Source organism: Colobus angolensis, unplaced genomic scaffold (assembly GCF_000951035.1).
Source record: "Colobus angolensis palliatus isolate OR3802 unplaced genomic scaffold, Cang.pa_1.0 Scaffold129, whole genome shotgun sequence".
NCBI classification, from domain to species: Eukaryota; Metazoa; Chordata; class Mammalia; order Primates; family Cercopithecidae; genus Colobus; species Colobus angolensis.
In genome coordinates this window covers 1,645,544-1,662,820 of record NW_012114141.1, presented here as the reverse complement: position 1 = coordinate 1,662,820, position 17,277 = coordinate 1,645,544, and the positions used below count along the sequence as shown (strand labels likewise).

The following is a 17,277-nucleotide window of genomic DNA, read 5'->3' as shown; positions in this document are numbered from 1 at the left end:
GCAATCTTGTCCTGTTGAGGAATAAGCCTGTCTCTATCTGTAGTCTGGGATGTTGGTAATCAATTGCTCTGTTTACAGGGCGATGATGGCAGTCCAGGTTATGGTAGTGTCGGACGCAAAGGAGCAAAGGTAAGTCACATCTGCTGGAAGCTGGATGTTTCCATTTATTTTTTGTTGCTGGTTTTGTTTGCCACATTTAAGAGAAAAAGGGAAGCAGGGAATAAGGCAATCTTGGACAGTTAGAAATATATTTTGATAATTTATTTGCTGATATCCCGTGAGGAATGTGGTAGAAAAGAATGTGATGGTTTAAAGTGCAGGCAACAATTGAAACTTGAAAATAAATTTTCTGTTTTTTTGCAGTGATGTGTGGCCCTAGTCTGACTTGTTCCAGCCTGAACAGTGCATGTAATCTTAGCTGCTCTAGACTCAAGTTTACTCAGGGAAGCTTTCCAAAATTAGTCCTCTTCTTATTATGTTTGATTTAGCCAGTAGTGAGAGGTTGTGCAGGAGTTTTCTAAATGTACTGGGCCAAGCAATAACTTAAAAATAAAACTGTACATCAGAATAGTAAGTTGATATTGTCACTGAATATTTAGGTGGCTGGAACTGAGAGAGAAGTTTACCAAGACTAGTGATTTCTGTATACTAAGAATTACCACTAAGAAGTCAGAATGAAAAAGATCCCACCATAATTACAAAATACAGAAAACATAATACAGTTAAGGATATCATGTCTGCAAAATGTTTGAGACCTATGACAGTGAATTGCTGAGACAGAAAAAAGAATTTGATAAATGAAGAGGCATTCCAAGATCTTGTTGGAAAGTTTCAAATATTGAAGGATGAACATAATTCCAAGTGAAATCCCAATGGGAATAATGCAAGAGGCCATCTGGAAGAATAAAGAACCAAAAACTAGAACAATGTGAAAAATAAAACTAATGAATGAGGGATTTCCAGTGAAATGTTCATTAGAACAGAGAACAGTTAATATTCCATAGTATAATCCCTTAATCTCTTACAGGAAGGGAAATATTAAGTAGCCTGTGGCATTGGAACATTAGCCACCCTATAAAATGAATGTATATGAAATTTATAATTATGTAAAGAAATTTTTGTGACAATTTCAAGTAAAAATTTAGAATATACTCAGAAAAAACATTCATCCCAATTGTGTTACATTGTGTTTTTAAAAGTTAAAAGGAAATGACAGCAAAATGTATATAATCACTCTGGGCAGTAAGATTTTGGTGATTTTTCTTCTTTCTATTTTTTTGATTTTATACATGTTTGAGGATTTATTATAATCAGGAAATAAATTTTATTTTAAATTAATTATATAGGTTTTTTTTATCCAATAGGGATTATTAAATCTCTTCAATTATAGTCTTTGAATGAAGTAAGGTAAGCAGAGGACCCTAAAATGAATGATCAAGTTTAGACTCTCCATAGGTTTTCCAAATTTCTCCATGGAAATCCGTTTTAAGATCTTCTCAGAGACACATGGCCAAGTGACCACCTGTGCCGTTACAAAAGAAGGAAAGCCGAGTTGTAACTTTTCAGATGTATACTTTTAACCAGCTAGGTAGTTATGATATATTGATGAAACCCTTAAATACTTTAACTTATAAATCAGAGTTTGTTTCTCAAATACTGCGATTTCACTTCCAGATTTCAATTGTTTTGGCCCTTCCTTAATTCAGAGGTACCAAAACTACAGAGGGCCGCAGGTAAAATGAAAGTCAATGTAAACTTCATTGGGTGATGTGTGCCTGTATTAATCTTCCCTCCTGTCCATTACAGGGACAAGGAGGATTCCCTGGAGAAAGTGGACCTAAGGTACCATATGCTTCCTAGTAACTAGAGATCAGTCAGAAATACTTCTGGAGGTTATGAAATGTATCCTAGGCCAGTAGAAGAACAGCTAATGACAAATAAATTTCCTGCCTTTGTGGGGAGAAGGAGGGAAGAAGGAAATAGACCAATATTTTTTCAATTTTTAAGATTATGCATTTGTTTAGGAGTATAAGACTTAAAAAGTATTTCTAGTTTTTTAATTAATATGAAAAGATAGAAAACTTATCCTTTTTTTCCTTAAATTTACTCCTTCCCTCTATCATATATATTTTCTTATTTACTCAAAGAAAAGTATAATGTAAGGCCGGGGACAGTGGCTTATGCCTGTAATCCCAGCACTTTGGGAGGCCGAGGCAGGTGGACCACTTGAGGTCAGGGGTTCAAGAGCAGCCTGGCCAACATGGCAAAACCCCATCTCTACTAAAATACGAAAATTAGCTGGGCATGGTGGTGCATGCCTGTAGTCCTAGCTACTCAGGAACCTGAAGTGGGAGGATCACTTGAACCCAGGAGACGGAGGTTGTAGTAAGCAGAGATCGCTCCACTGCACTCCAACTTGAGTGACAGAGCAAGACTCTGTCTCCAAAAAACTAAAAGTATAATGTAAAGAAAAAGTTACTTGATTTCACCTGTCTCAATTTTCCCACTATGTTTATAAATCATCTTTAGATAACTAGTTAGCAATGACATCTTCTACCTTGGAGATACCACTTTTTCTAGAAACCCTTACTGAACTCAGAAAATGTCAAGTCCTATAATAGAGTCGGAGGATAAAATAAAGAACAAAGTTCATTTCTCCAAAGAACCAGTGTTCTCGTTGGGCAGACAGCAAAGTGAAACAATGCTGATGTGGTGTGCTATGTAGAGGGTTACACAAATGGAAACACATACACTCACACACTTCAAAGAAGACTTAAAAATGCATATGAAAAATGTCTTCATGTTAGAATCAGTTTAAAGATGCACATATATTAAGTATGTATATGTTTGATTTTAATAACTATTTTACTTTAATGAATGTATTTAGGGTGAGACTGGGGACCCTGGCGGTCCAGGAGAGACTGGGCTGAAGGGAACTAGAGGCAAAACGGTAAGCTCCTTAGATTCCAATTGCTGACAACCTCACTACATTGGGAAGTCCTCCTTCATGCATTTACAGTAATTTGAGTCGTCTTTTGTTACCAGTGACTTGCAAAATGCATGTTTTTCTATTAAGGCAAACTGGGGGAAGGGGGAATGGATATTCATCTCTCAATGCCAGTGCAAAAACCATGAACTGCTTGCTTTTAGTGAGCAAGTTCACCTGTTCTAGCTGCCAGGGTACCATACTTAACACTGGTAATATGATTTTTTAAAAGAAGTCCTTGTGATTCAAAACAGTTTTTGCACTGCCAAAATGTAGTTAATTTAATCCTGTCTCACTGGCAGGTTTACTGCAACCTAATGCCCACTGGCATCTTGTCTTCACTATTCAGGTTTTGTTAATGTACTTTTAGATATAAATTCTGCATAGAGATATATGCAGAAAGGTCGTCTTCCCATTTAGCTCAAGGAGGTTCTCTCTTGAGCTTTGTGAGAAAGTTTGTTTGCTATGTAACTGAGGAGGTCTATATTCTGTAGAGGGGCTTAGATATTGCCTAGTGGTTTGAGTCACTTGGAATGAACAAAGGTCTCCAGTACAGTTCATCCTGTAGGCTTGCCTTGGGTTCCTGTGGATTAAGAATGGGTTTCTTGCATTTGCTGACTCTCTCTATATATTAGACTGTGTATAAGTGAGAATGCTGTTTTAGTTTTTTAAAAGACAATCCTAAGATAATTGTCTCTTGATACAGCAATTATCTTTTTTCTTCAGAACAGCACTGATCAGGCAGCCTGGTCTTAATTCATCATGTCAATTAGCAAGAATTTTAAAAGTCTGATAAAAATGTATACTTGAAATGGTTTTCCAGTTTTGTCTTCATAGCTCATTTTGCTCTGATCTATTTTTGTTTCTACAAACTATACGATCTTTATATATAGATATTACTTGTGTAGGCTTTAGGGGTACAAAATCAGGAAACTCTTCTTCCTCCTCCTCCCCCTCCCCTTCCACTTCCTCCTCCTCCTCCCCTTCCTCCTCCCCTTCCTCCTTCCCTTCCTCCTTCTCCTCCCCCTACTCTTCTTACTCCTCCTCCCCCTACTGTTCTTCCTCCTCCCCCCACAAGAACTGCTTCCCAGCTATAATGCTTGTCCTCATACATGTTTTTGGACGGCTATCCATTAACATTATGCTCTAAAAAAAAGATGAAGACAGATACAATTAGAAAAATAATTGGAAAAGATTTTCAAATTAATCCAGATGTCATCTGCATTGAAGTATCTCTGGATCATTTATTTCCCTTGGCTTGTTAATGAAGAAGTTTAACCTTGAACATCAGAAGCACGCTAAGAAGTTCATGGTTGGATCCCTCCCCACAAAGGCACATTAATCATTTTTAAAGACAATAAACGAATGGGAAACAAACTTTTTCTGTTGGCCTTTGAAAATATTTGAAAATTTTTTTTTTGTTCTCTACATTGGACAATTTATCACTGTTTGTAACTTGCTGTTTCCACCCACCCAGCTACTTTTTCCACATTTACATTAATGTTTTTGGATTTGAAGTTGAAGTTTAGACACTGAAAAAATCCAGGTTTTCTTTCTGAAAGAGCTGAAGTTTCTATTGGAAGATTTTGGTAAAACTTCAGCTTAAATTCTGAATGCTTCTTCAGTTTTCTTTGAATGATGATACTCCTTGTTTAAATTCTCTAAATCTTCACCTTGGGTTTTTTTTTCCTCAAAGAACATTTTTTAAATTTTGCCATGATTTTTAACCTGTTTTATTTTGTGTATACGTGTATGTTTGTATGCATTTTGTTTTTCTTTTTACCACCTTTAAAAGCATGCACATAGTTTAAAGCAGGGTTTTTCCATCTCAGCGCTATTGACATTTTGGGCTGGATAAGGCTTTGTTGAGGGGCTGTCTTATGCATTGTAGAATGTTTCTCCACATCCTTGGCACCTACCCACTAGATTCCAGCATCAACTACCATCTGTCCTCCCCACACCCCAGGTTATGACAATCAAAACTACCTTCAGACATTTCCATATGTCCCAGGGGAAATAAAAGGAGGCAAAATTCTCCTTTGCTAAGAACCACTGGTTTAAAGAGTCAAATAACAAAGTTTATTATATTAAAAAAAAAAAATCCTTCACCCCCTCACTCACTCTCATTTCCTTCTGCCCAGAAACAACAGCTTTCACTTCTGAACTGATTTGTCTCAGAATTGACAATATGTCTCTAAATGTCATACTTACATTCTTACTTTTTTGATTTATAAATTTTAAGCATTATGAACTGATTTCCTCCTGCTATAAAAGTTGCTGATGTACCTTTCTTGATTTTCACTTTATCTAAATCCTGTCTGAAAACATTTAGATGAGGCAAGTATTCTCTCCAACTTAGTCCCGACCCAGAGCCTTCCAACCTGACCCACCTGATGGAGATTCGTCTGTGGCTAGTGCCCAGCTGCCATACTGCAATCATCCTTCACCTTTACCCTTCCCTTTGTCTCTCTTCTGCACTGGATCTCTGCTTCTCATTCTTATTCTCAGACTCCTCCTGTTGGATTTCTCCCTTGTTTCATGGAAAACTCATCCAGTAGCCTGCTAAGAAGGGGTGAATGAAAGGTGTAGTTTTGGAAACAGCCACCATCGGAAAGGAATTTGTACTACCTTAGGATGTGATTGGATATTTTGGCTGGTATACAGTTCTGGGATGGAATTAATTTCTTGGAATTTGGAAGGCAGTCATTCCTCCATTATTTCTAGCTTCTTTTGTTGCTTGGGGAAGTCCAAAGCCATTCTGATTCCTTATGTGGCCAGTGTTCTCTCTCTGGCACCTTATTGCGTAATTTCTCTGCAGTGTTTTGCTATTTCCTGGGTTTTGTGAGTTGATGTCCATTTTTATCCATTTTCCTGGGCATTAGGTGGGTCCTTCATAGGCACTAGGAGCCTGGAAATATGTGTCCTCCAAAGAAGTGTTGGTCAATTATTTTGATGATGTCTTGCCCTCTATATTCTCTATTCCCTATTTATAAAATATCTGTTATTTGGCATATTAGTATAATCCTTTAATTTTCTTATTTTTTCTGTTCTATCCTCCAGTTTTTTGTCTTTTTGCTCTACTTTCTGGGAGAGTTTGTTGAGTTTCCTTACAGTATTTCATACTTGAATTTTCAAGAGCTTGTGTTTGTTCTCTGAATGTTCCTTTTTATAGCATACTTTTTTTTGTTTCATGATTAAAATATCTTCTCTTACCTTTCCAAGAATATAAATATTTTTGTCTTTTTTACCCAACATAGTCTGTTTCCTGCATTTTATTTTCCTTTCTGTTTTGATCTCTATTACTCAGATGTTTCAGAAGTGAGCTATTTCTTCATAGTTAAGAATTGAAGACAAAAAGACTGACTGGGGTCAGGCATGGTGGCTCACGCCTGTCATCCCTGTAATCTGGGAGGCCTAAGCAGGCAGACTGCTTCAGCCCAGCAGTTTGAGACCAGCCTGGGCAACATGGCGAAACCCCGTCTCTACAAAAAATACAAGAATTAGCGAGGTGTGGTGGCATGTGCCTGTAGCCCCAGCCACCAGGGAAGCTGAGGTGCGAGGATCACCTGAGCCCAGGAGGTCTTGGCTGCATTGAGCTGAGATTGTACCACTGCATTCGAGCCTGTGTGAGACTGAGACCCTGTCTCAAAAAGAAAAAAAAAAAGCGACTGATTGGAAGCTCTGAGAGCATGGATGGGGCTTGTCAACTACCAGTTTTCCAAAGAGAGTGATCTAGCTAAAATCTTTAGCAAACCTCTGAAATCAATACCTTTTGGTCTTTCTTCTTTGTCTAGTGAAGTTCTCCTGAAAAAACTTCTTAAAATTTCCTACCTGGAGAGTAAAGGTCTGGCTGCCAGCTTTCTAGGAGCCATACGGAAAAGGAGAGCTGGAGACTCTCACATTTACTATACATACCCTCATTTACTCTCCTTGTTTCGGATACTGTAGGTTCTCAACTCAGCCTGGAGTCCCACCTCGGTTTTACCTCTGTTTGTTGCTAGGGTGTGAAAAGGGATATTCACGCAATCTTTGAGAATACAGAGGAGATTTGGGGATTTCTAAAATGATTTTCACCTAAATACCTTTACTTCACCTCTTCTGGAGGTTCCCGGTGCAGCCAAATCCTCGGCCTTCTGGGACGTATGATATAAAACACATTGGTTCTTGGCTTTCCCTGCGGCTGGCTTAGGATTCAACTTTCTCAGGTCTATTCAGTCATTTAACACTTACACATTTGCTTTCCAGACTCACATTTTATGGCTGTCATCTCCTTTCTCCTTCTCCCCACCATTGTTTTTTGCCTTTAAAATAATCTACTTACTGTCATTTTAGTAAGATATTGGAAAGGAATGAAAGTAAATACATGTGCTCAATCTGCTGTTTTCTCCTTGGAGGTTAACCTTTATCTTCTAAATAAAAATACTTTATTTTTCACTCAACCAAGCACACTGTCAATATCATTGGAATGCCCAAAGGATATCAATCATTATTTACTGTTTTACAGGTAATGCTTTTACAAATTAAGTTGATTTTAAACTTCATTCCTGTAAAAGTTGTAAATCCTGTGGCATTTTGAATGAAGAAAGAAATAATCCAATTTTTAAACTAAATCCTAGCTTTATGATAAATGTATTGTTGAATGTACATGAAAATATTTCTGACATCTAGTAAGCAGATAACAACTGTTGTTTTTATTGCTGTTATTCCCCATTTCATTACAATATTTCCAACTAATGGTTGTGTTTCTGTTGTTTTAAAAGCTTTTGTATTTCAATTTTGTTTTTCTAGACATTTTGCTTTTTGTTTGTTTTTTCGTTTTAGTTACCTACCACTCCATTTAGATAAAAAGTTTTCCTTTGACCAGCAATTCTAGTCCTAGCAATCTTCCCTAAGGAAATAATCAGAGTGATGCATTTAACTTTGTAATAGCATTGCCTATTACAACAACAAACAGTAAGGGACTAACTAAACTATGGTACAACCATGTGATGGGATAGTATGCAGCTGTGAAAAATGATTTTGCCAAATAATATTTAGTAACTGAAAATGTCCAGAGATAAATTTAGTTTAAAAGGTAACAGAGAAAAGTATGATTCAAATGAGTTTTAAAAAGGAATATATGTCTTAATACCATAAAAAAATAAGAAAAGACATCAAAACATTAATGAGGATTATTTGGGGAAGAAGGTATTGCTGGGAATATTTTTTCCTTCTTTATGTTTTTTGGAAAACTCAATTTTCTAAAAAGTGAAATTTTCACTTTCAAATTTTCACCTTTGAATTTTAATTTTTTTACATTTGAATTTACACACACACATACACACATGTATAAATATAATTTTTAAATAATTAAATTCTCCTTTGAGATATCTGCTGGGCTTCCAGGAGAGATGGGATCCCCTGGGGAACCAGGACCTCCTGGACGTAAGGTAAGTAGAAAAACTATAAACCACATCAGGTCCTTTTCCACTAAAAAAAAAAGTCAGTGCATGAAATCTTCATTGTCCAAATGTGCATGCCTTCTGTCTCTGCTTCTTGGCCACTATTTTCCCACCTTTATGGGTGAGAAAATACTGATTAAATATTTAGAGGAGAAAACATACTGATTAAATACATCTCTTGAGAGAGAGGGGAAATTGAAGGAGGAAATCAAAAGTATTTAGACTAAAATGGTAGTTCTCAATTATATTCTGTATCTGTGCAGTCTTTCTACAAGTAATAAATGATCATTGAATGAATGGAAGTGAAAGGAAATAAATAGTGACTGTGATCAGTGCTGCATTCACATGGAACTTACTTGCTTCAGGAGTTCGGGTGGGACTCTGTTGCATTTTTTCCCTTGGGTGTCTCTCTTTGAAAGAAGCCAGACTCTTCCTCTTCTGAAGATGGGATTGAACACATGAAATTAAAACCAGTTCCATTAGTTCTTTCTATCCCAAACTCTGACAGACTTATATATGTGTGTGTGTGTGTGTGTGTGTGTGTAGTTTTGGGAAGGTAGTTGAGATAACCTTTCCAGATGTCCAAATTGAATCCGATCCTTTTGTCAGCTAACCAATGATGGGAACAGATTAAGGTTCAGCTCTGGCTGCTGTTCAGTGGCTCAAAGAAAGGGGGTTGAAGACCTTGAAACTTCTGCTATGAAAGAGGGCAACTGCACCTGTGTGGCTCACTTTAGCTAGTCCTGAGGCATAGGCGTGCTCCAGAGCTCTGCGGTAAGTTTCAGGTTGTCAGCTCCATCCTTGTAATTCTGGACAACCCTTGTTATCCAGAGATGGACCCAGAAGAAAGTGGCCTCTCAAGGCTTGTGTGCACCAAGCTTGCTGCTTAAAGTTTGTTCTTTCCAGAATGTTACTGTTAATTAGGCAATGAGTATCTACCTGCATTCTTTTTTCCCTCTTAACAATTTAATGAAAATAAAACTTTTGAAAGTTATCACTTTCTGAGGGCGATGTTGGTGCACACTGGCTACTGATGTGTATATCTAGAGTCATTAAAACAGTGTTTTGTTTGTTTTCCTAGGGTGTGAAAGGAGCCAAAGGCTTGGCTTCATTTTCTGTACGTATCTCCCGACTACAACAGAGTGCTCTGGGTGCTCCATTAAATTTACTTATTTTTAAACTTCAGGGCCTATTGTTTAATTGTTTCTGTTTTATTTTTAAACTGCAGACATGTGAGCTCATTCAGTATGTGCGAGACCGCAGTCGTAAGTACCCTGCTTAAAATGATCACCCAGGTTGTCAGCATTCATACAAGAAGAACAGAGAACTCTACACTCAGAATTGAAATAGTTCATCAGCCAATTTCTTTAAAATTAGAGATGCCACTGCATGTGTTTTTGAGTCAGCATATACTGGTGACTTTTAACTCCCTCTCTGGCTGCTATCATGTCTATTGAAACCCATGTCAAGCAGTAAGAAATAATCTATTGAGTGCTTTTAATCTAAAGAAAATTGAGATTTGATGTCTGAATTCACCTAATAGTGAAATCAGTCACTTGAGAGTCACATGGAACTTTTTAAAAGATGATTATGAATGCCTGACAGTAACTGACAGAGTTGAATTCACCTGATGTGAAAGAAGCAGCTGTGATAATAGGGTGTCCTGGTGGGTGGGAGTCCTGACTTTGGTTTGTTGTTTGTTATTCCTTTCCCAGAAAGAGATGTTTGATTATTTTTTGTTGGACTGATTGATTTGTTTTAAAAATTCATAGTAATACTCATTCTGCCAGTATTTTTTTATCTTTCTCAAAATTTTAAAATCAAAATGATATTTTGGTTTGGCAAATGCTCATTTGAATTTGTTTTAAACCCTTCTGGCAGCCTGTTGTATCAAAATATGTGTTGATACCATCAAAAAAAATTTCATGTGCAAGATTAGGAGAGAGTTGACTCTTCAGTGTTCATCTACAAATGCGTAATGACTTTCCAAATGAGACATAAAGGAGGAGCCAAAAGTTTCCTCTAGGTATTTTGGGGGAAGAAAAATAAATTAGAGCCTATTTCTGTAGAGAATATTGGTCTCAAAGACAGACATTTAAAAGCGTTGAATGCAGTGTCTATTGGAACTCTGTCTTTTTGTAGCAGAATAGAACCATGATGGGAACCAAAACACATACACGTTGAGTCATGAAGATGGGTTGTTTTGGGGTCAATTAGCGCGGTAGGTTTTATGACATAGGAACCATGTAAATTGTAATGACTCAAGGGCAGATCCAAGTATGTTGAAACCTGATCTTTTAAAATTTAAGGGACTCAATACAAAATCACAAATCTAAAAGTGGGGGTAAAGGTATTTCAAAAGTAAGTGTTATTTAGAACAAAAAAGAGAAATCATAACCATTAACTTTTGCATATTTTATTTTATAAGAGTACGTGATTGTGTGAACAACATGGCTAGGGTTCCTCCCAAGAAAGGCATTGCAAGAGGCTCCTGCAAGAGAGAAGTCTAAAGCAGCGTTGTCCATTAGAAGTTTCTGCAGTGATGGAAGTGTTCCCTGTGGTGTCCAATTCAGTAGCCACAAAACACGTGTGACTTTGAGCATTTCAAATGTGGCTAGTGCAACTGAGAAGCTGAATTTTTAATTAATTTTAGTAGCTGCATGTGGCTTGTGGCTGCCATGTTGAACAGTACAGGTCTAAAGCAAGTGTTCATTTAATTCAGAGTAAATCCACCTCTGATATTTACATAACATATAAATATGCATATAATATATAGTATATACATATATACTATACATAGGTATAGATACATTTGTGTATATGTATATATATATTTATCTATATATATCTAAATGATAGTTATAGATATCTACATGGGGAAAATTTAGAGGAAAGAGGTTGGACCTTTCAGCTTGCCAAATTCAGCACACCTCCCTGCAATGTCATGTTCCCTCCCAGGCAAAGATTCTTCGTCTCTTGACAGCCGGCTGCAGGCCGCTGATTTATGGCTGTATGTTGTCCCATTTCTCACATCTTCTTCCCTTTGGAAGGAATAGTGCTTTTACCAAGATGTTAGACTCTGCATTTTCTCCAAACTCTGTTGCCTTGATTTTTGAGTCATCTACAAAAAGCAGACAGGATAGAACCTTTGTTTTCTGCACGATACAGAACTCTCTTCTCCTACCAAATAATAATCCAATCTCCTTTGTTCTTCTTCCCCAGCTGGCAGACGTGGTGAGTAATCTTTATTTACAGCATGCTTTAATCAAGCTCTAAAATGTCATACATCTGGAAAAGATGAGTTAGAGCAATGTATTGGCTTCCAAATGATACAAATTTTATCTGGGCTTTCTTTGCCACTGCCTCATACCGGTAGCAGAGTCTCGCCTCCAATAAATCACTCAGTTTTAGCTGAGCTTCACAGCTATTTCTCAACCAAGCAATTTGTTTTTTATTAATATTAATAAAAAATCATTAAGATATTAATATCTGAATGACTAACATTACCATTCACCTTTTAAAGGTTTTAGAAATATGTTGGGGTTTTTTTTTAGACAGGGTCTTGCTCTGTCACACAGGCTGATCACTGTTCATTGCAGCCTTGACCTTCTGGGCTCAAGTGATCCTTCCACTTCAACCTCCCGAGTAGCTGGGACTACAGGCACATGCCATCATGCTTGACTAATTTTTGTATTTTTTGTAAAGGCAGGGTTTTGCCACGTTGCCCAGGCTGGTCCTGAACTCCTGGGCTCAAGTGATCCACCTGCTTTGGAGTCTCAAAGTGCTGGGATTACAGGTGTGAGCCACCGTGCCTGGCCAAAAATAGTATTTCTTACTCCCTTCATTTTCTCGCTCTGTCATAGCATCTCTGTCATCCAGTGGTTAATTAGGTATTAAGATGCAGAAGGCAGAATAAAAGTGGGGATGATCAGATAGCAAGTAAGTGGAATGTGCAACTCAGATAATGCCAAAATCCATGGAGCTCATGTCTGATGTTAATTACCAAGTCGGCTTCATATTTTTCAGTGCTAGTTTTCAGGTATCTTATAAATGCTTACATGATGTTTTTGTGTAAACTTATCACCCTCTTATACATTTATACACTTTTACCTTTTGTATAAGCCCACCGACCCTTGTCCTCTGATTGCTTATCCACACATTTAAGAATATTTGTTGAAAGCCTAGTAAGTGCCAGTACCTATAGCAGGCATTAGGGATACAGAGTTGAACAAAGAACCTGCTTCCTGTGCTCAGAAACTTCCGTTCTTATGGAGGATCCAGATCACAAGCAAATAAAGGGAAGCCCAGCACATTAGGTGCTGTTTGAAAGAGAGAAAGCATAGGATGCTGTGTCCTGGGATAATGTAAGGGGGGAGATGTTTCTGGACAGAGGGCTCTTTCTGGGGGCAGTGAAATTAAACTTTAGACTGAAGAACACAAAGGAGCCATCTTTCAGCTGGGCACAGTGGCTCACACCTGTAATCCCACCACTTGGGAGCCCAAGGCAGTGGATCACGAGGTCAGGAGTTGGAGACCAGCCTGGTCAACATGGTGAAACCCTGTCTCTACTAAAAATACAAAAAATTAGCTGGGCATGGTGGCACACGCCTGTAACCCCAGCTACTTGGGAGGCTGAGGCAGGAGAATCACTTGAACCCAGGAGGTGAAGGTTGCAGTGAGCTGAGATAGGTCATTGCACTCCAGCCTGGGCAACAAGAGTGAGACTCTGTCTCAAAAAAAAAAAAAAAAAAAAAAAACCAAAGGAGCCATCTTTGCAAAGGCCATAAAACAGAACAGACCTAAGTAGGCATTTCCTAGGAACTGATGGAGCCCAACAAGGTTGAGATACAGGGAGTGGGGGAGTAGCACATAAAAACATGGGGAATAGGCAGAGGCCAGAGCAAGCTGAGCTTTGCACATTATAAGGAGGCTGGATTTTATTTGAATGGTGATGGGGAGGGTATTAAAGAGTTTGTTGAAAGTACGTAGGGGAGGAACATGATCTGATTTTAAAATATTACTTGGGCTGCTATGGGGAGAGTGGATTGTGGCAAGGGTGAAGGGTGGGAAATGTCAAAGCCAAAGGCCTAGTTTAGACAGGGCTGTAGTATTCAGGCAAATACCATGGTGACCTGGACAAGGACCGTCAGTGTTGTGTTTAGGTTACATGGCAGTAGTTTGGGCTGATCCTTGCCTCTCTGTCCTTTCTTTCACCTCCTCTGTGGCAAGTAGCAGTCCTCAGTACATAGTGTGTGGTGACAGAGCCATGTTAGTTGGGGAACCGCCTCTGGCAGTCCCTCCCTTCTTGAGGAGGGCCTCTTAGGTACCACTGCAATCCAGCCTAGGCTTCTTCAGAATCCTTGGGACTCCTGGCAGCTTGCTGGGTTTTAGGGCTTGTGTTTTGGAAGCTGAATTATTTCTTAGATTTTTCCCCTAAAACTTGAATTTTTTTTCATATCTTCTGCCAGTGCTGTGAACCTTCCCCCACCCTTATCTCTAAGTTGTATCTGAAGCATTTTTGTTGGTTTTGTTTCCATATGCAAGTAACCACCCCCAAAAAAGTCAGCAGAACCACTTTCATGTTTAATTCTACTTACTTTTTTAAACTCTAAAAGCGACACCTCGGTTTATAAAAATCTGTTCAGCCCAGTAATTTAGACTTGGAGACTAATAAATGATTTCCTGTCTCCATCGAGATGAACAGTTTGATTTGGGTTTGAACATTTATTCTCACTGGTACTTCTTTTGCCTTTGAAGGACATGGAGTCAAGGATGGCAGGAGGTCATAGTTTAGCACTAAGGTAGGCAAGGCCCAGTTGGCCCATGGCAGAGGGATGTCTCCTTGCCAGCCTACGTGAGCCCCAGCAAGTCTGTTCCTGAGCTTGTTGTAAAGCAAGATGGTCTTTGCTGTGTTTATTATCTCTGAATCTGACGTGCTGATATCTGAATGAGAGGAGGCACCTCTCCAAGAGAAACACATCACTGGGGTGTCCTTTTACCAATCAAATTCCAGCACTGGGCATCTCATATGTTATTAAACTTTCATAATTTCTATACCTGTTGCAAATAACTGCTCTTTTTTGAGCTCTTTTTCATTCATTCAGCATTTGTTAGATATCTGATACATGGCAGGGACTAATAACTTAAAAGATCAGCAGATACTGTTCCTATCCATACATCATAAACTAGCATAAATGAACATTAATCAGATAATCAAAAATAAGTTGTCAGCTGTGACAAGGACAAGGTACTGAGATTAGAATGACTTGGAACCAATGAGTATAGATGCATAAATATGCATTTAACACTTACAGGAGAGCTTACCAACCATAGTCAGTTTCTCTAAGTAATAAGGCATATTTATTGAGTAAACTTGCATTTGTAACTGTTAAACAAAAATGTATCTGTTAAAGCTTTCCTCAGTCTCCTTTTAGTGATGTATTTCTCACAGTGAAAAACTCTGGCATGATAATTATAACAGCAATGGTTGACATTTATTGAGCACCTACTATGTGCCAAGTTCTGTTATTCTGAGTACTTTACCTGTGCTGATTCATTTAATGCTCACCTCAGACCTATGTAGCAGGTGATGTTATGACTCACATTTTACAGATGAAGAAACTGAGGCACAGACAGGATGAGTAATTCGGACAGGGTCACATGGCTGGTTAGTGATTGGGCCAAGGGCGCCAAACTCTACCCTGTATTGCCTACTCTCTTTGCATCTCATGCTTTGCTCTGTGAACTGTGTCAGTTTTCTTCCAATTTTTCTAAAATTATCAGCAGAGCTTTCACAGCCATTCCTTTTTAACTCTTATTACATTTCCTTATTAAGTAAAAGAAGAAATGTGTTTAACTGAGTAAAGTTTCACCAATAAAACTTGATACTTTTAATCCAGTCTCTGTAGGTGAAGGATATTTCCAGGAGCTCTATTGTTTAGAAGGAATTTGATAATCAACTTTAACATTTCATATAAGATAAAACTGAATTCCAGATGTTTTCCTTTTGGGCCTGATTCAAAAGAGCAGACTCAGCTTTTAGAATAACATCTATAATTATTCAAGATTTAAATATATAATATTTTACATGTTTTAGTACTTAAATTACTTACTCTCTTTAAGTATTTGAATAGTTAACATTTAAAATTACTTTGCCTTCTATGTGTCTTTTTTTTTTTCAAATAAATAAATAAATAAATAAGGATGCTATGTGATAAGGGATATGGTCTTTTAGGAAAACCTGAATGCCCAGTGCACCCAACCGAGTTGGTGTTTGCCCTGGACCAGTCCCGGGATGTCACTGAGCGGGAATTCGAGCGGATGAAGGAGATGATGGCTTTCCTGGTGAAAGACATTAAAGTCCGGGAGAACAGCTGCCCCGTGGGAGCGCGCATCGCCATCCTCTCCTATAACTCCCACGCCAGGCACCTCGTGCGCTTCTCAGATGCCTACAAGAAGAATCAGCTTCTCAGGGAAATTGAAGCTATTCCTTATGAGAGATCCTCTTCCAGCCGGGAGATTGGCAGAGCAATGCGGTTTATTTCCAGGAATGTCTTCAAGCGGACGCTTCCGGGGGCGCACACAAGAAGAATTGCCACATTTTTCAGCAGCGGTCAGTCTGCGGATTCCCAGTCCATCACTACGGCTGCCATGGAGTTCAGCGCGCTTGAAATCATTCCCGTGGTGATCACTTTCAGCAACGTGCCCTCGGTCAGGCGCGCATTTGCGGTATGAGGGTGAAACCTTTCACACGACAATTCTTATTTTTCTTGCCTGTGTTCAGAAGCTCCTATACTACCTTGCCTTCAAAATCAGGGTCATTTGTTAGGAAGTTTAAAAAATTCTGGATCGGCAGAGTAGAATAAGTATTTCTTACTGTGTACTGGGAACATGTTAAGCTCATTCTATTAAATGGGATAATGTCTTTGCATTAACCTGTTTACTTTTCACAAGTAGTGTGTATAAAATAGATGATGAGAAACTGAGCATACGAAGTTAAGCCACTTTTCCCGGTTCCCACAGCTAAGAAATGGCAATGTCAGAACTTCAAGTTTGCTGTTCTAGTGCTTCCCTGAGCTACTCTTTGAGTTGCCTCTGAATCTAAAGATACTGAATCAGGAGGCCAGTAAACATACATGTCACTTAGGGTAGTAATTGTTGCTGTGTGATGAAAGCCAATTGGCTGATTTTATAACTTCGCTAATTACGTAATGACCTGCAATTTATAAAGGAAAAGCCATTCCAGTTATAGCTTCTTAGCTTGTGGAGTAAAATCTGAAATGTATTGCATTCCTAAATAAATCACCTGGGATTAAGACGACTGAGGATAACTTGAAAATATCCCGTTAATAGTGGCTCAGTGGCAGGGCTTCATCACTGGGGACCTGCTGGGCCCAGCAAAGGGTCATTCCAGTTGGCCTCTTGGCACCACACGATGTTCTGTTCTCCATGTGGAGGCCATGAATGGGGCCCAGGGAGCAGCAAAGAGGCACTGGAAAATTTAACTTAAATAAAAAGTGCAGGGCCGGGCACGGTGGCTCACACCTGTAATGCCAACACTTTGGGAGTTCGAGGTGGGCGGATCACGAGGTCAGGAGATCGAGACCATCCTGGCTAACATGGTGAAACCCCGTCTCTACTAAAAATACAAAAATTAGTCGGGTGCGATGGCAGGCACCTGTACTCCCAGCTACTCGGGAGGCTGAGACAGGAGAATCTCTTGAACCCGGGCAGCAGAGCCAAGATCGCACCACTGCACTCCAGCCTGGGTGACAGAGTGAGACTCTGTCTCAAAAAAAAAAAGGCCAGCCATTTGAAAATTTATTTCGAGACAAGAAGACATACAAGAAA

General features: G+C 38.8%; 1 protein-coding gene across 1 annotated transcript in view; it reads left to right on the top strand.

Moving 5' to 3' along the window:
- COL6A6 (collagen, type VI, alpha 6) overlaps positions 1-17,277 on the top strand; it is a 109,673-nt gene that overhangs the window by 68,291 nt on the left and 24,105 nt on the right. Inside the window, exons 25-32 of the mRNA XM_011933683.1 lie at positions 79-129; positions 1,807-1,842; positions 2,888-2,950; positions 8,353-8,415; positions 9,509-9,544; positions 9,656-9,692; positions 11,650-11,661; positions 15,662-16,155. Of these exons, the coding sequence (XP_011789073.1) occupies positions 79-129; positions 1,807-1,842; positions 2,888-2,950; positions 8,353-8,415; positions 9,509-9,544; positions 9,656-9,692; positions 11,650-11,661; positions 15,662-16,155 (792 nt within the window). The remainder of the gene's footprint in view (positions 1-78; positions 130-1,806; positions 1,843-2,887; positions 2,951-8,352; positions 8,416-9,508; positions 9,545-9,655; positions 9,693-11,649; positions 11,662-15,661; positions 16,156-17,277) is intronic.